The sequence below is a fragment of the Eurypyga helias genome, unplaced genomic scaffold, assembly GCF_000690775.1.
Source record: "Eurypyga helias isolate BGI_N326 unplaced genomic scaffold, ASM69077v1 scaffold12480, whole genome shotgun sequence".
Classification (NCBI taxonomy): domain Eukaryota; kingdom Metazoa; phylum Chordata; class Aves; order Eurypygiformes; family Eurypygidae; genus Eurypyga; species Eurypyga helias.
In genome coordinates, this window is record NW_010227771.1 from 22,492 (window position 1) to 50,092 (window position 27,601).

Here is a 27,601-nt window from a genome sequence, read left to right on the forward strand (position 1 = left end):
TGCACCAATCCCAAAAGAAAGGGTTGAAGGTAGTCTTGGTCACTTCAGCCTGTAGCTTGGCAATCAAGTTGATCTTCTTGGCAATCAAGTAGATGCAGGTTTGAGCCCCGTTCACTCAGAAGCAGAGAATCAAGGGATCTCCAGAGAAGCTCTCTGTACTGAAGGTTAGCGAAATCGCCTCCTCCTGCATTTCCTGCTGCTTTTGGAGATTAACAAATTTGTCTGTGCAGAAAAGGAGGACATAAATGCTCAGGAACATGAGGGACTTGGAATCTCAAACCTACACAATCCCAATATGGGGTTGAGTGAGCTGGGAGAAAAGCAAGGTTTAAGCCACTTCCCCTTGTTGGGCATTTCTCACGGAGCTGTGGTAAATACCATACATGCCTTCTTCCCATTACAGCCTAGTTAGGTCCCTAATTTTTTCAGGAATTCCATTTAAGGGATGATGCAACACAGATTTGGTTAACTCACTTTGGTTTCTATTTATATAAAATCATACTCTAAAATACTACAGTACTGGCAGAAATTGCAGAACACAGCCTGCTACATGGAAGCAGTAGCCTCATACCAAGCTGTGGTACCATATGCCACCATCAAGCCATATGGCAAGCTCATCTCTCAAGCACAAACTTACCCCTTCTCCTAAGAAGCTCAGGCTCACAAGCAGCCTTAAGCAGGCCCAAATGTTTTTCCTGCCTACCCAGGCACCACTGAGAGCTTCCCACCAGCCTGGACAGACTGTGGGCTGCGTTTTATCTGGCCCTTCCTAGTGAAATCACATAAGTTGAACACCCTTACCGTGAAATTAGTACTACCCCTGCAACTCTTTCTAGTCACTGGGATACACTGGCTTTCTTCCCATGGTCAGCATTCATTCTCCAGGAAGATTCCAATAGCTGCACTTACAAGCAGTAAAATGAGAAATAATTGGTTTTGCCACAAAAGCAATTCTTTCTTCTCCAAATTTTCCCTCTTCCTTACCTAAAATAAATGCTTCAGGAAAATTTAGGTTCAATCAAGTGTTAGGTTTGATGTACCTATTTCCTTATCCTCTAAAGATATAAACAGGATCTGAATACCAGGGGAAGGGTAAGTAGGGGGAAGTTTTACTTCTTTTCAGAATGTTGCACCTGTTCAAGTTAGTATAAGATGACAATGAACTTCGTGACACTTCTAAGGAAACAAGTCCTGACTAAAATAATATTCAGACAATCTGATAGCTTTCTCTTCTTCCCCACAGATTCCCTGGTACATAACAAACTTCACAGACATACAGATAGCAGAAACAGTCCCAAATAAAACAATTCCCAAGTTATCTAAAACATTCCTAAAACCATTTTTTTTCCTGAAATGTTTAAGATACGTACATCATATAGAGTTGCGTGGAATAGAAGTTTCACCAACATTGCTTGAGACAAATTAAATAACTGCCTGGAGGTTAACAGCTGTTGAGTAATGCTGCCTCCTCCCAAACCCATGATGATAAAAAATGATGAGTCATATTACACTAAATATTTATATTACTCCTTCATCCTAACACAGGTCTCTTCCAGACACACTGTGTGACTAACAAAAAGCATCTGAAGCCACATCCCTTCAGGATTAACCTGAGCAAAATATGCCATGTCTGAAATGACATGCACACAAAGGGCACAGGAAAGCATGGCCAAGATTCCTCACTTCTCAATAGATTCAACTTACTTCTCTAAGCATCACGATACATTACATTTAACTGTGATTTTGAATGAATAACTTTGGTATTTGAAAACTTAGGAAGAAAATTAAATCCAATGGAATTTAGTACGAAACTTTATGCAGTTTACTTTCTTAAAAAAGAAAGAAAGAAAGAAAGAGAGAGAAAAAAAGAACTGAATGGAGCAGAGGGGAGTTGTCTAAGGGTGGGAGAGTGGATATTGGTTTGCTTGGCATACTTAGTTGAAACGGTACTACATCATCTTTAGAAAGCAAACACCTGAAGACACTTCAAAAACAGGAAAAACAGATAATCCCCGAGGCCTATGTAGTCTCTGAACTACACAGACCGCTAAGCTGGGGAGTATGAGGGACCAATATCAAGTAGAGCAAGTACAAATAATTGAAACCATAATAGACACAGTTAAGAAAAAAATGGATTTGTAAAATGCACAGAAAAGTCACTTTCATATGATTTAATAATTATTATGTAATGTGAGAGAGAAGGGATGTACTTAAACTGTCAGAGAAACCCGTCTTTCAGAATATTAGCCAAGTCTCCTGAGTTACCACAGATATTTGACGAAGTTTAGGGCAACATACTGCACCCAAATCTGTTATGCACCCACATTTCCCGCTTGCAAATGGGTTGTTCTTAGAATCAGAAAGCAGAAAAAACTCTGATTCAGGTAAAATTAAGCAAATTAGGAAAGAAGAGATGATTAAATACAGGCTGAAGTGAGGCTTTCTGCCTATGTACCTCTTTGCCATGTTATGGTAGATGGGTCAATATCAAGGCGCACAAATTTGCTGATCTCCTCTTCCGTTAAAGTCCCAGGATCGGTCTTGTTTATTCCCAGCCTCTATGCAAAAACAAGTTGAAGGAATGCAATGAAGTGGCTTTTTTTTTTTCCTTCCCCTTCAGAAGGTATAGCCACCCTGGTTTATCACCCCCACTTTCAGCAAGCATTTTGGAAAGCAGCAGGTCAGAACCAAAACTATTTAAAAAAAAAAAAAAGAAAGCACATAGAAATCACCTGTAACTACAATAGGGGCAAATTTAGATGAAGAAGTGAAACAAAAAAAGGAGAAATACTCATAGGCCATTAAATTAACAATGTGTTTCTTATACAGAGGAAACTCAGTGTAAACCAAAGAGGAAAATCAACATTATCAGGTACTAATAAAAAAGATAGTTAACTGCTTTCTCTAGTTTGTGGAAAACTTTAAAAGACCCATGCGTTGTCTTGCATGAATAATTTTTAAATGAAATAAAAATTTCTGTTTTATAAGCCCATCATCTGCAAACTCAGTCACTTAGAATGAATGAGCCAATGCCTCCTAGCTTTTACAGATTCACTATTTCAGCAGCAGCACATTTTTTTTTCCCCACATGAATCTACATAAAGATGGATTAGAAAACCATGTTTAAGAACTTTAGTCCTTAAAAAAAAAAAAAAAATTCATTTTCTCTGGCATCAGAAAGCATTTTTCAGTGAATTAGCCAGCACTCTCAGACTTCAAGACTAAAGATAAAGCAAATCTCAAAGTCTAAAAATACTCAAAGAGCTACCACCGGTCCGTCCCTATTTAAACCAACAGTTATTTCTAGAAAGCTGAGGACAACCTTCTGAGAGTATTAAACCAATTTTCGTAACACTTCTTTTTGAGGATTGGTCTCTCAGACTGTGAAGGATGCTTTCAAATCCAGATGCAGGCACTCATATGGAGAAAGAAGTACATTTTAACTGCAGAGATAGTTACAATGTGATGAATAACCAAACACTCCCTCCTCCTCCCCTACCTTACACACAGAGTAAACAAGGACACAACGAAAATATTCCAAAATTCTGATGGAGAATTCTGTCAGATCTACTCTGCCACAGAGCCAAGCAGGCATCACCTACATTTTAGCTTACTGGCATTCAAATGAGCAGCACAAAACCTTAAAATGTTGTAAGAACATTTTCCCCTTTTGTAGGGAGAACAAAAGTTCTTTTGTTGTAAGAACTTTTTCCCCTCCCCCAGAAGGGAAGTTGGTGTTACCTCTATCCTCCTTTCCACGCCCCCCCCATTCCAAGTGCACACTTGGCAGCTATCCATTGCCATACGGTGACTCTGAAACAACACTAGTGAGGACTCAAAAGCCAACAACAAACATGGAACTGGACACAAGACTGAAGTTGTCCTTGAGGGTCATACTCAAGGGATTCATATTCTCCTTCCCTTATGCTCGTGGACTACGTTGTTCTCGGTGTTTATCAGAACGGTAGCCTCAAATCCAGACACGTTATTCATACGTGAACTGCACAGGAAGCTCATCTGGAAGCATTCAGGAAGCAAGATAGGATGCAACAATACACTATGCACACAAATGTACTTCCACCCCTCAAAGGAAGGACGCTGTAAAATTGACATCAATAAAACCCCAAAAGTATATGCTACGATAAACTTTCAAAACCAGAAAATATTGCAAAACCAAAGAATGTGAGCTTTCAACTGTGACTTTACCATAAGAGGAAAAGTATTTTAAAAACTTCAATGTTTCATTGGGAAAGACATGGCATTTAAAAATATTATTGGTTTATTTCAGGCAAAAGAATAGCAAAAATATTAGTTATGAAAATAATATTAGACCCTGATCCTATTACTTCAAGGACAATACTTTCAGAAAAGTCTGAACTTCATAAATTCATGAGGGAGGTTTATACAAACTCGGTCCCATACATCAAAAAATTTTAAACAAGATGCGTAACAGAGTACATTTTACAAAGAGATACTGTAACGAGGGAGAGACTATATGAACAACTTACTCTCAGGTGGAACAACTTACTCTGAGACGGGCAAGCTGAATAGCAGAAAATCCTCTCACGCCATTCACTACTGGAACCAGTCTATTATACAAAGCCTAGAAAAAACACACAACTAGTTAAATAAAAAGCTAATGTTTGTATTTTATTCAGACTCATTTCAATAAGAATTTCCCAACCATGGAAGTTGTGGACTTCCAGTTAGCAATTTGAAAAACAGTTCTAAGAAGTGGTAGGTGTTTGAGCAATGCCCATGATTTAAGAGTCTAAATCCAATTACCAAAATTACTGCTTTTCTGTGTTCCAGCAAAAAAAAAAAAAATATTATTTTTTAAATTGGGAACCCTTTAAAACTTTAACCAAGGTCCAAATTATTCAAACTATAACTATCATTTCCAAAGCGGCCTAAATGCACGTGTCCTACCAAAGGGATATGACAACACTGCTCAGTTTTAACACTGTAGCCAAAAAAAGGAGGTTCTTTCCTTTACTTTCTCCCTTCCCTTTAAATACTCAAGTTAGCATTTGTGTTAAGGTCAAAACAGGTTTAGTGAAAGGAAAAGGATCTAATTTTCCCCACAACCCCTTCTTCTTAAGATACAACATACCCATCTATACATCAGAAGTGTAATTTTTAACTTTAAAAGGAGTATGCAAATTATTAAAAAGAATAAGATTATAAATTTATAAACCATCTTTTATTAGATTATTTACTACAGTCTGAAGTAGTTGACAAATGTATCTTAAAAAGACTACCTTATGATAGCTATTTTCCAGAAAAACATATTCTATAAGCAAAGTTTCCCAGTAGAACACAGAATAGCTTCAGCAATAGGTTCTGTTCACACGGTGAAATTATAAAAAGATAATCAACTGATATTGCTTTGAAATGCAGTTTATTGTAAAATTGAAAAGAACGAATGTCACGTGGATATCAGAAAATAATTCTCACCTTATCAGACTGAGTGTTCTCATGCAAGATCCTAGCATCAATAGCAGCAGCCAGCAAATTATTTGCAGCAGTTATAGCATGAATATCTCCAGTCAAATGAAGATTGAACTAGAAGGCGAAAACATCTTTTTATAAGGAAGCATTAAACTCAATTTATTAATCTCAGACAGATTAGCAGCAACATTTGTTGCTATCTCCTTGAGGTTGCAAGCTCTGATTAGTCACCTATCAGTATAGATGAAATATTACCAGAATGAAAATACACCAAGCGACATGAAGTACTGGTTTTCACCTGAGTGTGTGGTAAACTACCCTTAGTTTAGCTAAACAAAGCCACGAACATCTTTATTCTTTGCTAAATGATCCAAGAACAAAAAGCCCAGGGCTACCGTTCCACATCATTAATACTAAATCAGTTTACTGTCAGTATTTACTAACTGACCCGAGCCAGAGGTGCGGATTTCTGCTGAATCCCCTGGAGCACACCGTGAGCGCTGGCTTTGGGGCTGTATGCCAGTTTCCTGCTATTCCCGGGAGAACAGCCCATAGCTGATCAGGCATGAACTATGCTGATACAAAGTTTGTTCAACAAAGTTTTGTGGAAAAAAATCTGAAATCCGCAGTTTAAATCAGATTAGGACTTACATTACGTAGGTACCATATTTTTTCTATATCCGACAGAAGGAGGTGGAAAGTCAGTTTTAATTGCGCTGCAGTACTGACAGTGGAGGGGCATCAACAGCCAGAGACACAAGCCCTTGAACATGCTCACATTCACATGCAACAAGGGATCAAAGCTGTAATTAAACGCTAAGTCAGGCCTCTGCTCATTCAAGGTGGTACTTCAGCAGTTTGGGCCACAGAATGTTTTTGTTGAGCTCTAATTTAGATGCTTTTGGGGTGAAATCATTGTGCATTTCCAAATAATCACTGTGAACCAGCCCTGACTGTCCCTGCCAGGCCCCTCACCCAGGGCTACCCCACAACCCCGGGCCCCTTATGAGGCCCTGGGGCTGGCCATTAGCCCCTGCCACAGCAGGGCCAGTCTCTAGATCCCCACAGCCCTACCCACAGGCCCGTTTCTCAGCCTGGCCTTGGCTCATCCCCATGGAGGTGCACAATGCTTGGGCTGGGGCTATCCCGGTGCCCCCAGCTGCCTGCTTCCCATGGGGAGCCCCAGCCACTGCAGCTCCCCAACAGTCTGCAACTGTGAAAAACAATTTTCCACAGGAGACCTGTTTCCTCACTGTTGTTGAGCCAAATCATCTTCCTTTTACTTATCTAGCAAAAGTTGTAGTATTCACCTTCCTGCAGTATTCTGGGCATGTATCACACTAGGAGGATCAGCCTGGCTAAAAAAAAAAAAAAAAAAATCCCATTTTGCCACACACAGTGACTTCTGCTAAAAAGAAATATGAAATCTACATTTGAAAAAGAAATTTCCTCAACCTGCCAGCCCTGGGTCTCCCTGACTTGTTCTGCTCCACCAGAAAAAGAATGATTTCTCGTTCTCTTTTGCAACAGATGTGGATATAAAAGGAAAAAATTAGCAGTAGATGTTATGTGTGGATAATGGGCTTTATTCTCAGCAAGCATCTGAGGGATAGCCAAGATGTTACAAACATGTACAGTATGTGTGCATTTTTGCACCCCCACTCTGCAGCCCCTCCATGTCACACAGCAGGCATGTGGAGGTGGCAAGGACAGACCACCCTAATTCTCCAGGCAGACCATCGCCAGTGACCAAGTGCTGCTGCAGCCACCTTGGCCTGCCCACCACTCCCAGAGGGACAGGGACCTGCTGCCTTCCCCGGCTGTCTCACTCACCTCCTCCATGGGAATCACTTGAGCGTATCCACCGCCTGCCGCTCCACCTGCACAGGAAAGCATATGGTCACATCAGACTTGCACCGGCTTTGGAAAAAACCAACCACCCTTAAACACACAAAGTGAAACATACAGCGTTGACGACACATTTCTCAGCATTTTAATTTCTGCTAGGGGATCAATGATGCACCCAAATAAACGGGATTTCCTTAAACCTTGCTGGCTTTTTTCAGCAGGCAGTAAACCGGGAATTCTTGATCTGAAATGAAAGCCTACACATGATGGCTGGCCCAGACTTTGGCTACGTAAGGGCTACCCTCTACTCCTGCCCAGATTTAGGACACAGTCATGCACATGCAGCTGTTGGGTGGAAAGACGTAGCAGTCATGAGCAAGCACTGCTTCCAATGGAAACCTTCACACCCCTGGCCTGAGCACTCCTTCCCCACTGCCTCTCAGGGTACAGGCGAAGGAGTTTGCTGTAGCCTACACACAAGTTGAGTGGAGGGAGTAAAGCACTCACATGCACCAGTCTTGGCTGAGAAGCACCAAGCACCAGGAGCCTTCCAGCTGAAATCAAACTTGTTAACTTAAACTTCAGCAAAGCAAAGTAGAGCAGATGGGGAGTGCTTGCCCAGTTAGGCACCAATCTCAGCTGAGAAATGGCAAAAAAAAGATTGCATTACTTCCTATCAGCACTGAAGACAGGTTTGAACTCTGGCTGGCTTTTACCTGCCCCTCAAGCTCTTAAAGGGTTTCTAGGCAAAAAAGCAGCAACCCACGATCAGGGGCAACAACTCAGAAGAACAGAAAGAGGTTCAGACCCAGTCAAACGTTTGATGCAGACACAGCTGGACCATATGCATAACTGCCAACTTCTTAGCTTGGATATTTTCAATCAATGCCAGTGGATTTAGGACTCCTTCTTAAGGAATAATTAAACAGTAACATTTAGAGACATCTTTAGAGAGTCTCCAAGAAGAGGAGTGGCTGGAAGGATTATTTGCACAAACCCCTCCTGGCTAACACATCCCCATGTTTGGGCTTTACCTGCATTATCAATATACATTACGTACATGAACATAGATATGAACCTTGCATGGGAAGACATCTGCAAGAAACCTTTATCTATTAGTTATTTACTTATAAAAAATCCCAATATGCTACTGTTCAGACAATCCACTGAGTTAGTGAATTAACTAAGGAATTAAAAAAGAAAAAAAGGAAAAAAACCAAACAAAAACCTCTCTCCTTTCCCCCTCCCACCTCCGTATTTCCTTTTAATCTGAAAGCAGTCATAGGTCTGCAAATTTTGTGTACCTTTAACTCCAAAAGTAGGTCCTTGGGAAGGTTGTCTCAGACAAGCAAAGGAATTAATGTTAAGGTGTGCAGTAAGCGCCTGAACAAGGCCAATTGTGACTGTGCTTTTCCCCTCTCCTAGGGGTGTAGGGGTTATTCTAGCAAAACAAATAAAAAGATTAATCAAATTCTTTGCTAATGTCAGCCTGGCTACAGATATCAGAACTTATAGCTCTTGATTTGAATGAAGAATATTTGTACAGCAATTTTCAATAAGATTACTTTATCTCCACAAAAACACTGCCACAATGTGAGCCCCAAGCTCTAGCTGGAATGCTAATATACATGTGTCTTCTATTTAAGCAATTGATGGTGATAGCAGAAAAAGAGAAGATAATTTTGGCAAAAGTTCTAAAAAGAATATATTGAATTTAGACATTTTTATTACAGCACAAAAGTCTCACCAGTTTCATTAACAAACCATCCATCAAGATACTCTAAGCATGTATTAACACTTTTCTGTAGTAATGCATGAGATGTTTTATTCCCACTGCTCACATGTTGAATGAAATAAGAGAGTATTTTAAATTAAATAACCAACTCTTTTGTTTGTAGAGCTCAACTATCCCTCTCCAGCTTCCATGTCATTGTAACCCACAATGACAGATCAACTGCTTTTTAAATAAAACAGAACACAAAAGCCGTTATATTCAACTGAACATGATCTATTTTACACTTATGTTTCATGATTTTTTTTCAGATTTAAGGGCGATGAGGGACAATTATAATCACAGTCCAACCTACCATACAATAGCTCAAAAACCTCATGCTACAACTCTCACATCTAGACCATGATTGAACCAGAACAGAATTTTACAAAGACATCCAATCTTGAATCAGAGACTCTAAGCTCCACTCAAAGACTCTAATATTCTCCCTTTAATGAAGGGACAATGATAGCTGATCTTGTAAGTAGAAAGCTTCATCAGACTTCTGTGCATGAGACACCTCAGCTTAAGTGATGTCCTCCCTACTTTCAAAGTCAGCCCATCTGTTCAAGATCCATGTAAAAGTGTGTGTGTGTGGTGGTGTTTTTTGTTTTTCCTTTTTATTTTTTCCCTTCCTTCCTTCCAGTATGAATACATCTCATCTCCAAAATGCATTCAAATGATTCATTTGAGGCACAGCATTTCTCTTTCTGGCTGGCAAAACAAGAAAGCCCCATTCCTTTTTCAACTCACACCACTCTTACACAAGTCTTACTTTTTGGCAAAGTGTAACCATTCCTATCTCTGCTGCCTTCACTACCCGCAGAGAAGTAAGTACCTTAGTGAAGTTGACATTAAGAACCAATGTTAATTCCCAAGGAAATACAAACATCCACATGCATCCTAGTCAAATAGGAACCCTTATCCTATGACCTCTTCAAAACCTGAGCTAAAACATCTAGCTCTAATTAGAAACACTTCCCTTACCAGTAATTTTTCCAAGGTATTGCTATCCTCAGATCACAACTCAAATGGCACAAAAACATCAGTTAACTTGCCAAATGCAAGGAGACATCCATATTGTCTCCTTGCATTTAAGATTCAGCTTAGTCCAGTTTATACACAGATTGACAAAAACCCTCCTTTGTCCTACAAAAACTGAACATATGAAAAACATTAACTTGTCACAAATCTATCTTTTATACCATCATCCGATCCTGGGCTTTTTGTTAAAAAGAAAGCAGCCTTTGCTAGATATGTCTGGAAAAACTTGGGCAATAGGAGGCAAGCCAAATTAACAACTTCTACACTGTTCTAGGAAAGAATTTTCCTATTCAGAAAAGTAATGTTTTAACTCAAGTACAAGTGAAATCAATGGGATTTAGTACATCTGAATTAAGACTCTTCAAAAATAGTATTTTCTCTACTGATAGCTTTGAGCTACTCTTACATGACCATGTAATATATAGGTTACTTCATTTGGGCACTGTTTTTTTGTAATTTTTCCCCCCATTTATAACATCATGTTTGTAAACCATCAGATTCTAAGTCAATAGCTTACTCTCCAAACTATTTCATCATCCCACCTTCCTAGAACCACACTCCCTTGACTTAAAAGGGAATTCACAGATTTTTAGCAAAGTATCTATGTAGAGTCAACAAAAGGTGGAAGATTTAGAGCATATCCTGAGAAAAATCCATTTTAACTATGCTCAAAAGTGGGTTTGGTCCCTGTTGTTTTTTTACCCATACTATGCCTTCTTATTTCCTTCTGATATACTGCGGGAGCACAGAACACTACTTCATCACTTTCACGTTCACAGCTCCTAGAAGAGTAGATATTTCTAAACCCCTACACTGCCACAACAGCAAGCCCTCCCACTTTCACTGTTCCTACAATGATTCTTCCCGTTTTTCCCCCCACTATTCCTGCCATCTCCATTTTGTCCCAGGATCCTTACTTTTGTACAAAGATGCTTCTTTTGCAGCACCACAGTCAGGTTAACTCACTTTCACTACCAGTTTCACCTTCCTGATTACTCCTCCAACACTGGTTGCACAAAACCTATTCAAATCATGATTAGCACGCTTCCTCCTTGCCCCTTGTTCTTCTACTGTCTCATTCACTTTGGTCTATCAACCTAATCTCATTTACTTGATCCTCTTATTCCTGTGCATTAAAGCCAGATTTAAAGAATGTATGAGTAATCTTGAGGCATTACTGCCCTCATTCAAAGACTTAACAAGATAATAACTCTTAAAGCTATTAGTTATTTAAACAACAACACAACAATCAAAAAACCCACCAAAAAGAAAACTCTTCTGCTATGAAAAAGACACCTGTAGCTGTTTACTGAAGTTACCTATAAAGGGCTTGCCACAATCCCTAAAACCTCGGTGCACAGGTGCTAACAGACAAACGTGTATTTGCAGTGCTTCCTGTTGGTGCTTACCTCTATTTACGAATACTGGACACACAAAGTTCACATATGAGAGAATTCAGACATGTCATCACTAGGTTAGTTACTCAAGCACAGCTCAAAACATGGCAGAAGGCTGACTTGGCATGCACAGCAGCACAGGGACTCTTTACAACTCTCACGAAACAGCAAAATCAAAGACACAGCCTACTCTTCACTAAAGGAAAGGAAATTGGAATTGACAAACGCATAACCAGAAGGCATGCTGGTCATTGCCAGAAGAACAGTATCTTCTTGTCACAGAAGATACACACAATCAAGCACCATGTTACTAAAACGCTCTGGTAACCTGGCTGGCCTATTCTAAAATGACTACGGAAAACGAGCCAGAAAGCACTGGGAATTTTCTACGAGAACAACCTTTTTCCAGAGAACTAAATGAGAAACACACCATTGATCAAATCTGGGAAGAACAGATCTTGCCTCTGCTGAACTTCCAGTAAACTGATATTCTGCACCAGCCACATCCCCACAGTGAATGTGGCACTTTGGAGAACCAGCCTCACCAAAGTGAGGGTAAAAACGAACTACAGCAAGCTTATTTTCACCAGTGTTCTCCTGCAAGCATGCAAGGGTTTGAAGGTGTAAACGGACATGTCTTTGCAGACAGGACCTTGACTTCATCAAATCTGCTTGGCTTCAGCAGCCTGTGCTTTCAGTGTGTTCCTCAGATGGGTTTGTTCATTTTAATCTGCTCTCTCCCTTCTGAAAAGCCCTGTGATGCTTAGTTTTCCTGGAACTAGAGTTACTCAGATGAATATCTAAATGTTCAAAAGTCTGAAGACAGCTGTGATGGAGGAAGAAAACAGCAATCAGACTTCCATAAGCAGTCTACAGCACTTGGGTGACACCCTCCCAAGAAACCCTGTCCACTGCAGCAAGTAGCAATAGGTACAAACCCCTTAAGTCAAAACCAGGAAAATGACTTTTCAGTCTCTCCACGCAACAGAAGTAACAAAACCTGAGGACTCTGCAAATTCAGTGAATTTCAGTGAAGCCAGATTGGTCCAGTCAATTCAATTACTATCCCCAAGTTCTCATCTTATGCCCTGGCAGGACACGTTTGCTTCTCAGCAGCCTGGAGACTAAAGGATAAACCATAAGAACTAAAATTTAATAGTTTCAATAGTTACCAGAATTTCAGTTTTAAATATTAGTTTAAAAAAAACAAAGCCAAAAATAAAAGGCCACACAAACCCAAACCACCCCTCCCCTCTCCCTGAAATTAAGAGAAATTTCTGTTATAATAATATCTTCCCTTTTGTACCTGGCCTACTTTGATCAGTGTTTATAAATGAAATAATCCACTTAAGCTGTGTTGTGGACAATGAGATGTTTTTGCTGGCTAAACTACTGAGCCTACACTCTTGCAAGTTAGGTCACTTCCATCAGTATAAAATTACAACTGCCAATGGCTAACTTGAGCTCAATTGTGCAATGCTGTGTTTTGACCTTATGCAAATCTAGAAAAAGCACTCACCTTTAAAATACAGGAAATTTTAATGAAATTCAGGAGACTTTTACACCCATTTGCATTATTCTTCAAATTTCTTTAATATGTTTTCAATCTAAACACAGAAACCCCACAGACATCTTCCTCCTTAGAAGTTTTTTGCCACCTACCAAGCAGTCACCAGCTCCTTGGCAAAGGAAGTTTTCCATAACATTGGAAAGCCTTCTCTCTTTATGTGTATCAAAACAAAGATAAGAATATGCAGACTTTGTGTTTGTTTGTTATACATCACATTAGCTTACAGTGGAGCTGATTCTGTGGGAAAGCTACATGAGGTCTCCCAAAGAGAGAATAAACAAACAGTGAGCTGATACACTGCACCAGCTGTAACCTCCTCACAGCTACCCCAGCCGCTCTGACTCCAGCAAGAACTGTGCTGGATATGTGACAATTCTCCTCTTTCAAATTTCCTATCTTCAAATCATCAGCATCAGCAATTTCAAAGACTGTAAGGAGTTCACCATTCCCGTGACCCGCAAGGAAACCTGCGAGGCCTAGCTACGGAGGTCATGGGCAATCCAACCCCATAAATGACAGCCTCGCCTACAAACATCTCCCATCCAGGCAGACAACTGCCACCAGATTTATTTCTGAGCACAGAAGTGTTGCAACTTCCGCCACTTCGTCAAGGTGAGATTATGGCAACATTGCAGTGGCACCCTCAGAATGCAACTGGAGCTTCCAAATATGAAAGCACAGCGATCACTGCGAAGCTGAAACGACTGACCCAAGCCAGGAACCGACTGAGGAGTTCACAACTACAAACTCAAAAGCTGACGAAGGCCCATCCAAGACAATCCCAATCGGGACCTGTGCAACAACATGATGAATACATGACAAACTGCCTCAGCCATGACTTTGCTTTTGACTGTCAGATGTTTCAGTGCATTCCCTCCACTTCTTCTTCGCTGCGTTTTTCCTCTTTATGTCTACCTTTTTTCTTCTCTTTTAAGCACCTTGTGACCCAAGAAATCCAGTGAACAGAAATACGATCCAATATGTACATTAGAAGTAAAATACAATCCAAATCTGAAAATTCTGCTCTTCAGATATTTACCATCATACAGCTTGTCCAAGCATTAAATAGTATTTATTTCCCTCCACTTTTATCTTACCGAAAAGGTAGTTCATCACAAAACAACCTATTAATGTTAGGTTAATTTAAATTTTCCAGCATTCAAAATCCAACACACTTCTTACTAAAAGCAGCATTATATTTCATGATTTTTCCACATTCTATGATTCCTCAGCTTACATTTTTTAAGTGAACAAGTTTCCAGAATTAACTGGTAAAAGCCACAGCACTGGAGCATTTAAAAACAAAATGCTGGAACACACACAGAGTCTCACAAACTTAGATGTAGTTTCATATTGTGTTTACAAATATGCTATCTACATACTTGAATGCAGGATTAAGTTACCCTGGGCACTAAATTTAGCTACTAAAGTCATGCACAAGCATCGTTTGCATGCTCTCAGCTTGCAGTGAATAGTTGGCAGTTTGAGTTAACATATCCTGCAACATAATTTTTTTTTCTTTTAGCACATTAAAAGCCTGTATGCAGGCAACTGATGCCTAAGAGCAAATTCCTCCATGATAACTCATGGCTCTGACCCAAAGGTGCCTTAACATGAGTCCTATATCAGAATAGAATAGTCCTCAATATCAGAAGGATATTGACCACTTGGAGCGAGTCCAGAGGAGGGCCACGAAGATGATCAAAGGGCTGGAGCACCTCTCCTATGACGAAAGGCTGCGAGAACTGGGCTTGTTCAGCCTGGAGAAGAGGAGGCTCCGAGGAGACCTCATTGCAGCTTTCCAGTACCTGAAGGGGCCTACAAGGGTACTGGGAGAGGACTTTTTACAAGAGCCTGTAGTGATAGGACAAGGGGTAATGGGTATAAATTGAAATCAGGGAGGTTTAGATTAGATGTCAGGAAGAAATTCTTCACAGAGAGGGTGGTGAGGCACTGGAACAGGTTGCCCAGAGATGTTGTGGATTGCCCCATCCCTGGATGTCTTCAAGGCCAGGCTGGATGTGGCTTTGAGCAACCTGGTCTAGTGGAAGGTGTCCCTGCCCATGGCAGGGGGGTTGGAACTAGATGATCTTTAAGGTCCCTTCCAACCCTAACCATTCTATAACAAGTCATGCACAGAAAAACCCACAAAAACTCAAAAAACCGCACTGCCCCACAAAAAAACTCCAAAACCAAACCAAAACAAAAGACAATGAAAAAAAGTGAAAGGAATGCTCTCCATGCAGAAGAAAATGGAAGTTATGAAGAAATTAATTCTTCATCCTAATTTTGGGTGACATGATCTGTTAATTAAACTGCGATTTTTCAATGTACAAAGTACGTATCAGATGAGGTGTATTTGCGTGCATTCAGAAAGTGCAAAAAAGACTTTCCAGTTAGTAGCAACTTTTAAAAAAGTCATAAAGGCAGCTATCCTAGAGATAAAAAGGTACATTTGGTTGCACTTTGCTATTCAGAACACGTTTGGGCTCTAGCACATCAGGAATGAATCATGAAATGATTTCTGAAATGAAACGGTTGGAGCTTGTTGAATACACGCACACACTTCTCACTCCCTTCACATATGAAAAGTTCACATCATACATAATAAATATTCCCATCAAACCAAATACCCTGAAGTATAAGAATATATCTTAACTGTTTCCTCCGAAGCACTGGAAACTTATTCTGAAGACCTATACTGCATCATTCTAAAATGATTCCTAAATATCTTTGGTTATTGTGAACAAACATCATAATCTAAATGGCAGGTTTTGGTTCACCTTGTCTTGGCAGGGGGAGGATGAAGAAGGCAACTGAGGATATTCTTTCACTTCCTGTTTTCCACACTTCAGTGGTAACCAGTTTTCATTGTACTGAACATTTCCCCACTTTTCTTAAAATCATTGTCTGCTACGGTCATTTCAGCAAATGAGAGCAGCTGAGAACATATAAACGCGTTACATATACATGGACAATATGTCAAAGTCACACTTTGAACCCTCACAGTTCCTACCACCGTAGCCACCTTTGCCCAAGCACTCCTTGTGCAGCAACATGGCTTTGTACTCACTCTACCTGGTGCAATGACTTCAGAGCAATTACAAGAGCAACATATTGCATAATCAAGCAGTGTAGGTACCAAACCCAGACATTTGTTTGTGAAACACAGGTCGATGTTTATACATGTTACATAAACTTAAGATGATACAATTTTCTGTTTGTGGCCAGCTTTTCATCTTGCTAGTCAAAGCTTCCCCATTTCTCTCCCTCATGTATACACACTTTTCCCTGTGCCAACAAAACAGCATTCAGACAACTGCTTGAGGTACTTTCCTTGAAGGAGACTGGGAGTCAAAGCGGTGTGAAGAAACGTAAGCACTGCTGCACACACCTTGACACATATAAAATCCACCTGAATAGGGCTTTGCATCATGCTGTCTTCCATCTCCAGGTATTTTCAAATCACCTCTGCCCCTGCGAGACTGCTGCTAGAGAAGCCTGACACAGCCTGCAGCATGGCACCCAACTCACGCCGTTGACAACACGAGCCTAAAAGTACACGGGAGCAACTTTCTCCAAACTCTGCTTTTCTTTCTCCAAAGCAGCAAAACACGAAATAAAACTCTATGGAAGGAAACCAGGCTCAGCCAGCTATTACTTCTTTCTCCTAAACAACTGCTCCAACGGCCTCCAGGAACATCGTTATACATTGCATTTTGATCACATAGCTTTGAAGCGACTTCCTAACTTGCCTGCCTCAGCTTTGTAACATCAGGGCTCTCAGTCTACAACAGCTCCATCTCAGATGGTGCCAAAAATCCAGGCTGTCCCCACAGGAAGGTAGTAAATCTGACAGTCAAAAGCAAAGTCATGGCTGAGACAGTTTGCAAAACACTACCCTGACTGAGGAACCGGTCAATGAAAGCAGTCAAGAACAGCTGCCGCCTTCTGGATCAGCCTAAAGCTGTATTTTAAACCTGATTGGTTTTACTCACAAGGAAGAAATGATACAGATTAATTCAGAGTATAAAGAACACATTGCCATTTCAATACTAATGAAAACCTTCACAGGTGTGCTCACAATTGGAAGTTTCCACTAGGCAAACCAGGTGAATGAAGAGAGAGTTGTGTCACTGAATGAAAGAACCCATAGCTCCTCGGAAGAGAAGATCATAATTCCTAATTTGCTATAATCGTGGGAACAGAAAGCAGGGTAAGCCTGCCTGGAGACACGTCTACATTTCAGAGAAAAAACATGGCTTTTTAAACTTTGTAATCTGTTCTTCAATAAAAATAGTATTTATTGTTAATATCAACAGATTAGCATGTAGCTTCTGGTAAAGTTTGTTTATAAACAACAGCCACAATACACGCAGGCTTGAATATTCAAGTTAAACATTCAAAACTTTGATGGAACAGTGAGAAGAGCTCCACACACCAACAGATAACATTTAAGAAGCTTAGAACAAACTACCTTTTATAGAATATACTTCAGTATACTTCCAGTACTAATAGTTTGGAAGAAAAGTTACGTTGCTTCAAAAAATTTCAGAAACTGCTTGCTTTCAGAAGAGAGCAACATACAGCTGAAAACATTCAGGGTTCTTATTTGTGCAGCATATTGAAAAAATGTAAGCAACATTTTTATATTAATATGAGTGTAAAGGGTGGACATTAATGAGATTACTGTGCATTCTTACCCAGCAACTAGAACATATTTTCCATCTGGTTGATCCTTTAACCTTTCCAGCAGGGACAAACGTACTTTGGCTTTGGTTTGGCCATAGATCTCAATTTCATCTGTAAGCAATCCTATCTCCTTGGCAAGTACATCAACAGCTTTTGGACTCTGTGCTCGGGAAATCTCAATATCACTGGAAAAGAAAACAAATAGGAGCCAGGAGATTTCTCTCAGCTTAGGTGGTCGACGACAGAGCGCAAAACAACAGCAAATACTCCAACAATGGGGTTATTGTAATCAGTTTTTCAATCCTCTCTCTCATTTTATTAACCAAACATAAATATTAGCCAACACCTAATATAATATTGAAAATCACGTGGAGTGTTTGTTAACTGTTACAATTTCACAGAGTTCTCTTGTTTAATCAGATTCCAAATATTACATAATGCTTTCATATCAAGCTAGAGACGTGTCTGCTGGATGCTCAAGCACGTCCCACTGGAATGGATGTTTCTGGGTTTGTTTTTCTTCTCCTCCCTCCCCATATATTTCAGCACATACACTTTACTAAAAAGCGCATACATTCCTTGGCCAACAGTCACACAAACACATTAGCTAAACCTGATGCTTTTGCACAGGATACCATCATGCAAGCTGAGCCACACTCCTCCCCCATGAGGACACCAAAGGAAACAAGATTTGAAGATCACCTCGGGCACTTCTAAAACGCAGCAACACTGAAAATGGCCACACAGCAGGAGTTTAACACACAGGGCTCGGGCCAAAAGTCCAGTGAGCTTATAAACTATTTCCAGCAAGAACTCTTAGTGGCAGCTGAGGCAAGGGAACAGGCATGGAGCAAGCACACATTGCCTAAGAAGTGGTGGCTGTAGGACACTATTGTATCTGCAGTTCCTAACCTAGACCACCTGGGGTCTTTGGATTTAATTTTGGATCCTTCATGGATTTTTCATTCAGGAACTTGACCTAGTTGCCCACTATGTCCACAGCAGCTGCAGGCTCCTGTGACACTGAAGTCCAGGACCCGGCACACAAGATACAAGGAGTTGTCTCCTTTGGCTTTGAACTACTCACATCACCACAAAAGCAAGTTAAAATAATTACCAATAGATGAATTACTTTCAGCCTAACCAGGCTAAATTCCTTCCTGCAGTTTCAGTTGATTACAATATTTTTAAGTCAGAATCTGGCAATGGCATCAAAGCTAGTGTCCTGAACCTCTGAACAGCCTGCAAGACCTCAAATATCCACAGATGAACGCAGAACTACTGCCAGATATCAACTCTATGTGTGGACTGTTCTGCATCCACCAGAAAATGATCAGTTTGTGCCAGCTTAATTGCTTGCAATTCTTTGAGGATATCCTTTGAGGATATCCTAAACTGGGACCATTATTCAATTCTAACTCTTAAGTATCCCACTTTTGTACTCTGCAGCAGCTAACTGAAATCCAGAAATCATCTATCCAAACACTAACATAACCCAGTATTACAGGAAAAGAAGCTATTCAATCACAGTACTCAGTGGCTGGGTTGCAGATCATTTAGTTGCATGTACTAACCTGGAATCTGATTTCTTTCAAAGACATACTAAGAGCATCCTCTTGCATAGACGAATATACCTTTGGCTTTCTTATGCATTACTTCAAACACGACTATCCATAAAAATGTATCAAAACCACAAGATGGAGTGGCTTACAAACATCATATGACAGAGAATATTTAAAGTTTTCATTCATAATTCTCTGTACAAAAAAAACTTGAGTTCCAGAAAAATATTGGTAAGTTGATGACAGTGTGGTCCCCTTAAACATTTAAGCAAGGAAAATTCGTAGGGTGACTATTCACCCATTAAAGCAATTGATGTATTTGGTAAGGGGAGAAGGATGTAGCTTAATGTGACAGAATGCTAATCTGCCTTCTCCCTGCCCTCGCCCCTAAACATATCAGCCTCTTTACTAGAAGATGGAAGCTGTTATTTCAAATCTCAGGTCAGACTATCACGACTCCCAGCAGCAATCTCAGCCCTTCTTATTTCCCTCATCTCATGGGCCAAAAATGCCCCCCTCTCAGAGTTGTGCAAGCTTTTCCCACCCTGCAGGTCCCACCACTGGCAAAAAGTGGAAGAAGCAAAACTGACCAAGCTGTACATTTATAAATAAACTAAAAGATAAAGAATTTCTAGATAAATAAATTACAAATATTTTTAGAAGTAAAGTAAAATTCACAGTGGATGATGACAGTTCCCCATTGATTAAACCATCGCCGTCATCATTTTTCCATCTGAAGATTCCTCAAGGCAACTGGACTTTCAACAACTCAGAAACCTTTGAGTGACAGATTGCACACTGACACACGCAATAAAGTGATAAAAGGCATAACTTCACGATGAATTGACATTTATACTTTAACTACTAAATGACACAAATGTTTATGTCTGGTCTATTATTTCTGGTAAAAGCATTTTCTAAACCACAGGAAATTAAAGACTTGGTTATAACTAGCATTTAGAAGTATACATTTGTAGCTAGCTCTCTTAGTCTGACAGTATATTCTCTGCATTGCAAACACCAAAATTATTCAATAAGTTATGTTATTCAATATTGCTGGAAATGTGCAACAGAGGTTCTTCTGCATGAATGAGAATTGTTAAGCAAAAAGTCCACCATTGAGAGAGGTAGGTCATAATTTACAAAACACAGGAAAATTGAAAAGATGGGGAAGGCTCTCCATCTACTTGGCCTGTGTGCTGGATTTTTTTTTTACTGCTTGATTTTTTTAAAAAAAAACCTTCTGTTCCCTTTCCAGTATCTTTGGAAATACTTCAATTAACACCCAAGATCTCACAGAAATCAAAAAGCAGATGTTCCTAGTTTTAGTAAGCAGCTTTGCCTCATTTTCAATGAAAACTCCATCTGTTTCCACACAATGTGGTGTATTACTGTAAGATTACATTTTATTGCAGGATGCTTTCCATCTGAACAGTTATTTTACTTTTAACAGGGAAAAAAAAAGGACATAAAACTATAGAGTTATCAAATAAATGGAAGTCTTATTACTGGTTAAATTACACACCATTATATGTAATTCATGTAAATATTTATGTACTAAGCACAAAATGTCATAGAGAGGGTTGGGAACACTTTTTTTTTTTAATAAGAGTTTTTTGCCATCAGACGCTTTATTCTACCTTTTACCTCCATTATTTAAGGATAGAGTTTTTTCAGGCTTTAATTCTACAAATGTTACATGCTGGCCCAGGAAAAGTTCAAGCATTTCTTTCCCCTTACACCCCTCTGGGCACAAAAGAAAACTCATTCTTTTGGCATCTCTGTTTTAAATTACAATTGCATCCATTCCCATTAAACTGTTGTAAGTGATAGTGAAAACTGAATCAAAGTGCTTAGAAAAGAAAACATTTTGCTACAGCTTTCCAAAAACACTGCAGCGGGACTCAGAATTTCAGAATCACAGAAGGGTTGAGGCTGGAAGGCACCTCTGGAGGTCATCTGGTCCCACCCTCCATGCTCAAGCAGTGCCACGTAGGGCAGCAGGCTGCCTAGGACCATGCCCTGTTGGCTTTTGAGTATTTCCAAGGATGGACACTCCACAACTTCCCTGGGCAACCTGTTTCAGTCACCCTCACAGTGAAGTGCTTCCTGATGTTCAGAGGGACCCTTCTGTGTCTCAGTCTGTACCCATTGCCTCTGGCCCCTGACACTGGGCACCACAGAAAAGACCCAGGCCCTGTCCCTCCTTGTACCCCTGTCGTTATACACACTGGTAAGATCCACTGAACCTTCTCTTCTCCAGGCTGAGTAGCCCCAGCTCTCTCAGCCTTTCCTCATAGGAGAGATGCCCATTTGTCACCAGTGTGGCCCAGAAGCAAACGCACAAATAAACACACAAAAATTTCAAAGCTTTCTTCCATGGCAGAACTTCGCTTCAAGTCGTTGGTTCCTCTCTCCGTCACCCAATAGAACCAACACCCAGCAAAGCACTTCAGCACAACCAAGGGCTCCAGCTGCTCTCAACGTCAGAGATGTCAGCAACCGTGCCAGGGCAGCCCTAAATCCCTGCACCCAGACACAGGCTTAGGGGGGTGAATGACAGGTACTGACTGAAAAGGTTCTGGCTACGATAATAAATATGCTTCCTGCTTTTCACATCTATGCAGAAATTTAAAAGTCTAATGCAGAAGAAAGTACTTCTACTGAGGGAGAAAAATAAACACAAGATCAAATGCCATTGAAACCACTGGGCCTTAACGAGATTCATAAACACCTTCCTACATCAGGGTTTAGGAACTTCTTGCACTTTGTATGCCTGTTGACACTACACAAGGCTTCATGTCCCTCCCTCAATGAAACCTTCTAGTTTTAGGTCTTCATTAAGTAAAGCTTGGCTTCAATGCACATCATAAAAGTAAAAATTGATAGGAAACAGAAGGACGTGGTCACAATGTAGCATACAACGAAAAGGCAAAGCACATAGTCCACAGAAGAGGATTAAAAAATTCTTAGGCACGGACCGTTTTTAGGTTCACTGTCACATTTAACATGTGCCTACTTTTTTTTTTTTTTAATTATTTAAAAAAAAAAGAAACACTTATTACCTGGGCACTGGGGAGAGGGGTTGTAGTTTCAAGCAGCGGAGGTCCCACTTCCTGTACTGCTGGGACTGGATCCATCGCTCCGTGTTTTTTACCATGTTCTGTTTTTAAACAAGAAAACAGCACACACCAGCTGCATCGTAAATGCTGAACACTAATTTCAAATGATCTCACGAGTACGTTGAAATAACTTTTATGGCAAAGGCTAACAAAAAACCAAACTTAATCTTTCCATTTCATGGGTTTAGGATGAAAAACAGCCGCTGCACTGTTACTGTCCTATTGTTTGTTCACGTTTCAGAAAGAGACAAGGCTATTAACACATAAGTGGCAGAGAAAAGTGTCTAATTAGGCACTTGGAGACCTTATTCTGGTAAAATGGAGAATTAATTTTTTTTCCACACACACCTTAAAAATAAAGGAATATATCATTACTTCACTGACTGACTCATGCTGCTTCCACATAAAACAACAAACTTTGGGACCCTCTATCCATCATGCCCCAAAAATGTGCACAGATAGAATTAATCTTTACTGTCTTAATAGGGTAAGTAACATCAGCCTATTGATGCAAGCGCTTCTGTCAAGCTTTTAAATTCACCTTTCTCTAGTTAAATGTAACAGATATAACTCACCATAACCAACTGATGAAGAGTTGATATTAAAATGGAAAGCAGGTAAGATATTCAAAAGAGCAAAACACAAATTCAAATCTGAACTATGGAAGCAATTTCTACAATTCACAGAAAGAGCAACAAATTAACAATGCACGAAGTTACACTAACCTGCATTCTCACTGCTACTGCAAGAGAACCAACAGTGTTTTCAGCAGCATGGCTATTTTGCTCAGCATCATTGTGGTTCTCTGTAAAATACAAATACCGCAATAATAAATCACAAATGTTTTGTGACTGGGAGCATGTGTATTTGAAAGCTATGTCCAAACAAAAAAATTTCTGAATGATAACACGAAATTTAACAACACTGACAAAATGATAGGTGGCTTCTTTAATACCTCAGATGAAGTCACGCAGGAGGATGGATATAGTGTGACAACCACAGAGCAACTGTATGCTTTGAAGCGTATTATGCAAGCACACCCACACATATGCAGCATACACGTACTTGAAAAAGAAAATTGGGAAACAGAGAAATTAATTCCAGGATCCAAATAATTCCTTTTGGACAAAAAAAAACCAACAAAAAAAAACCCTGCCAACAAAAAGCCAGACAGCTGTGAGGATTTGAAAATCTACATATATTTTTAAACTGAACACCTAAATGAGCATGGTAAGGATTGTTCTTTTCCACACACCCATTACGGCAAAAGAGAACAATGAACCAATCAACAAATACTACATAGGATTATTTATCCAATGGGATTTTTAACTTGGAATCAGAATATGCAAAATCTTTCCAGCAGCAAAAGTTATCTTTATCATTAAAAGTAGATAGGCTGAAGATTCTACGTGATTTAGAGTGACCCCAACTTTAGAGACAGTTACAATTGTTTCTAGTGGCAATATATCATCTAATAATCATACATTAGCTACCCTAACTAAACTTATTATTTTGTCATTTTCCTGCAATCCTCCTTTTGGCTTGTTCCTCTGCTGTTGCTTACTGACTTTTATCTAGACACAATTTCTCCAAAATTCACATCCGAGTCTCTGTGGGCATATTACAGCCCCAGTCGCATTCTGAAGGGCGTAGACATAACTGTAATAAAAAAATAACAACCATACGCTGACAGCTTTAACTTTTCACCCACAGGGGAACTGAAGTGCAAACCCTGGCCTGGTCAAGCTCTCGCTCTACTCATCCCATCTGTACCACTCATAAATGCTGGCATTGCCTCGCACTATTGCCCCTCCCAGCAAGGGTCCCCGCGGCGGCAGGGTGCAAAAACCTCGGGCTGGAGTTGGGGGGCAGGCAGAGGCGGGCAGCACCCCATGACACCCAGCTCCAGCCCACTCGCTCACACCCGTCACCAAGAGAGCAAGAGACCCTTTCTGCAGGAACCCTCAGCCTCATTCATGGTGTTTTCTAATCCTTCCTCAGACTTTCTGGTCCCTAGACGTCTGTCTGTCCACGACAAAGCTAGCCAAGCAGACGGTGACGGTCCTGACACTGAACTCTAATTAAGAAAGTGCATGGAAAGTCCTTCTATTGGCATTAACACTTGCCATTTCAAACAAACAAACAAAATCTCCTGGAGATGCTCAGTTTCAGACTCAGACAGAGGAGTTTTACTGGAACAGACTATCACAGTCATAAGTTGACTGTTGTTGCTTTGAGACCAGGCTGGGAGAGCTGCCAAAGAGACAAATGAAGTTTAAAATCCCCATTCAGACAGCTGTGCTTTACAGAAACATTTTGACTTTTAATGTTATTTGGTTTAATATGAGTTCTTTATCAGGGCAGAGCTAGCATGTGTGTAAATACATACCAGAATTAGACATTTCCCTTCCATAAACTACTTCTCTCAGGCTGCTTCTCTACTAAGAGTGTACTTCTCTACACACTCACCCCACAAATGACTAACCAGGCTTTTACAGGGGTGAAGGTGAAGCTAGAGGTGAAAGTCATGCACACACACTCGCTAGCAAGACAATCACAGGATGGCAACAGCTCTCTCAGGATAAATTTTCCAGATGAGAGCTGGAATAGCATTCTCTGCTTTGGATGTTGGCCAAAAGATCAGCTGAACTGCAGACATTGTGCTCCCCCCCCCAACTCAGCCCAGCGAAGGGCCCATCTGCCCATCTGTTTGTACCCTGCAGTGCGGATGGGCGAGAGTCACCGTCGTGCACTACCAGTCAGCTCGGCCAGCTTGGAAGAGAGAATAGGTGGGCAATCAGTTGAACTTTCCGCTAACATACTTAAACCCTATGGGCTTCAGCTTTTAAGTGACACCAAAGGAGCTGGACATCAAATCCCAAATAATTCTGGCATCCTCAAGTTTTTTTTAAAAACCTCTAATTTCTACACATTTACATATAACGCATTTTCCTGCAAGACAGTAGCAGCACTCAATTCCAAAATCATTATCATAGAATGATAGAATGGTTTGGGTTGGAAGGGACTTAAAGACCATCTAGTTCCAACCCCCCTGCCATGGGCAGGGACACCTTCCACTAGACCAGGTTGCTCAAAGCCTCATCCAGCCTGGCCTTGAAGACTTCCAGGGATGGGGCATCCACAGCTTCTCTGGGCAACCTGTTCCAGTGCTTCTCCACCCTCTCCGTCAAGAGGGTGATTTCTTCCTGATATCCAATCTAAACCTCTCCACTTTCAATTTAAACCTGTTCCCCCTTGTCCTGTCACTACAGGCCCTTGTGAAACGTCCCCCCCAGCTTCCATGTAGCCCCTTCAGGTACTGGAAGGCTGCAGTAAGGTCTCCCCGGAGCCTTCTCTTCTCCAGGCTGAACAAGCCCAATTCTCTCAGCCTGTCCCCAGAGCAGAGGTGCTCCAGCCCTCTGAGCATCTTCGTGGCCTCCTCTGGACTCGCTCCAACCAGTCTATATCCTTCTGATGTTGAAGGCTCCACAGCTGGACACAGCACTCCAGGGGGGGGTCTCACGAGAGCAGAGTAGAGTAGCAAAATCCCCTCCCTCAACCTGCTGGCCACACATTAGCTCAGCAGAATAAGATTTTGCACAGCTAGAAATCGTGCGCATTTTAAAACTGTGATCATCTGAAGATATGCGATCCGATTAAAAACATAGTTGAAAGAGAATTCCGTTGCTTTAGAGCCAGCACTTTTCAGCTCAACTCTCCTGGCTTACAACATTACAGCTGACCAACTCATCTATGTCCTTGCAAATTTAGAGTGCTTTTAAAGCACCTGAATGCGTCAGAACTACACGTATACATAAGATAGAAATCTAGACATTATCTGGCAAGAATAGAAGTATTTTAATGGCCATTGTCTCTTTCAGGCTTCATTTAGGTCCTGTGACCTTACAGATGTTAAGTTGGACATTTCTAAGGCAAGAAAAAACCCAGAACAATTTCCAAGCACCTCATCCAAATTCCACCACATACTGGAAGTGAAGAGTCAGTTGTAAGACTCAGTTGTTTCTCCAAGGTCACAGCTGCTCCACAATAAGCTTTTAATAAAAACCTTGCAATTAAACTAAGTGCATTCTTCCTGTCAGACAGATACCTGTGTTTCACGTACCTCTTTAGTAAGTCTTGAGGCCACCATTTTTTAAAGCTGCTAAAATGCGTTTCTGCTATTCTTTCGGAGTTTCTCCAAGGTTCTGACAATCTCAACAGCATAAAGACAGATGGACATTTGGTAGATAAGTTGTATTTAAATTATCTTGCTAAGTATCTCATGATGTCTTTCCAAACAAAGGCTGTACTTGGCACAGCCCACTGCTACAACTTGCAAAATGCAAAGAAGTCGATACGCTGATGCCAAATCTTACATTTCCTGCCTTAAGAATGAATGTTGGTGTGGTATGTGAACATCACCCAGATGCTTTAATGCAGTTTTCCTAACAGCCCTCTTTTAGGGAAAGGAAACACTCATATTATCTATAGTTGCATAGAGCAACTAAGGCATGAGGTTACTTAAGTCCCAAGACATGGCAAGCGGTTATCCTGTATAGCTTTCTGATCTTTGAAAACCCAGACTCCCTCTGAAGAGGAAGGAGAGAAGGAGGTATCCGAAAGTGGGACAGGCATCACACGGAGCCAGGAAAGTTCAGTCATCAGTGCTGCCCAGTCAGGCTACAAGGCCTGGCTTACCACCATCTTGCCTTGATAGACCTGCACCTCTGCCCTAAGTCCGATACCTAAGGGGTTTCTGCTCAGAAGGATTAAGATGAGGAGGGGCCATTCATCTTCATTAATTTATTTATAGGTAGTACTGCTGTACCACCACCATTCCGTCTCTTCTCTGTCCCTCTCTCCCCCATTCCTCCTCCACGTAAGAGTACGTTATACTCATAGGCTGGGTACCTGCTTAACTGGCCTATGCTCCAAGCCCTGCCCCACGGACACTTCACAATTATATCCAACAATCCCTATGCAAAATCAGTGGGCATTAAAGATGCAAGGAGTGTCCTAATCAACAAGCTAGGAAAAAGAAAACAAGAATTATTTTTGGACAACTTGTGCAGCATCAGCAAGGGATAAGGCTTGACACCCACCCCCAAGCTCCTCATTAGGATCCAAGCACGGTTCTGGGAGGT

General features: G+C 40.7%; 1 protein-coding gene across 1 annotated transcript in view; it reads right to left on the reverse strand.

Moving 5' to 3' along the window:
• Nucleotides 1–27,601, reverse strand: part of MTHFD1L (methylenetetrahydrofolate dehydrogenase (NADP+ dependent) 1-like) — a gene marked incomplete at both ends in the record, with an annotated part of 65,755 nt that overhangs the window by 20,652 nt on the left and 17,502 nt on the right. The window contains 8 exons of the mRNA XM_010157491.1: nucleotides 2,456–2,558; nucleotides 4,529–4,603; nucleotides 5,458–5,565; nucleotides 7,285–7,331; nucleotides 8,604–8,740; nucleotides 17,785–17,958; nucleotides 22,401–22,498; nucleotides 23,183–23,262. Of these exons, the coding sequence (XP_010155793.1) occupies nucleotides 2,456–2,558; nucleotides 4,529–4,603; nucleotides 5,458–5,565; nucleotides 7,285–7,331; nucleotides 8,604–8,740; nucleotides 17,785–17,958; nucleotides 22,401–22,498; nucleotides 23,183–23,262 (822 nt within the window). The remainder of the gene's footprint in view (nucleotides 1–2,455; nucleotides 2,559–4,528; nucleotides 4,604–5,457; nucleotides 5,566–7,284; nucleotides 7,332–8,603; nucleotides 8,741–17,784; nucleotides 17,959–22,400; nucleotides 22,499–23,182; nucleotides 23,263–27,601) is intronic.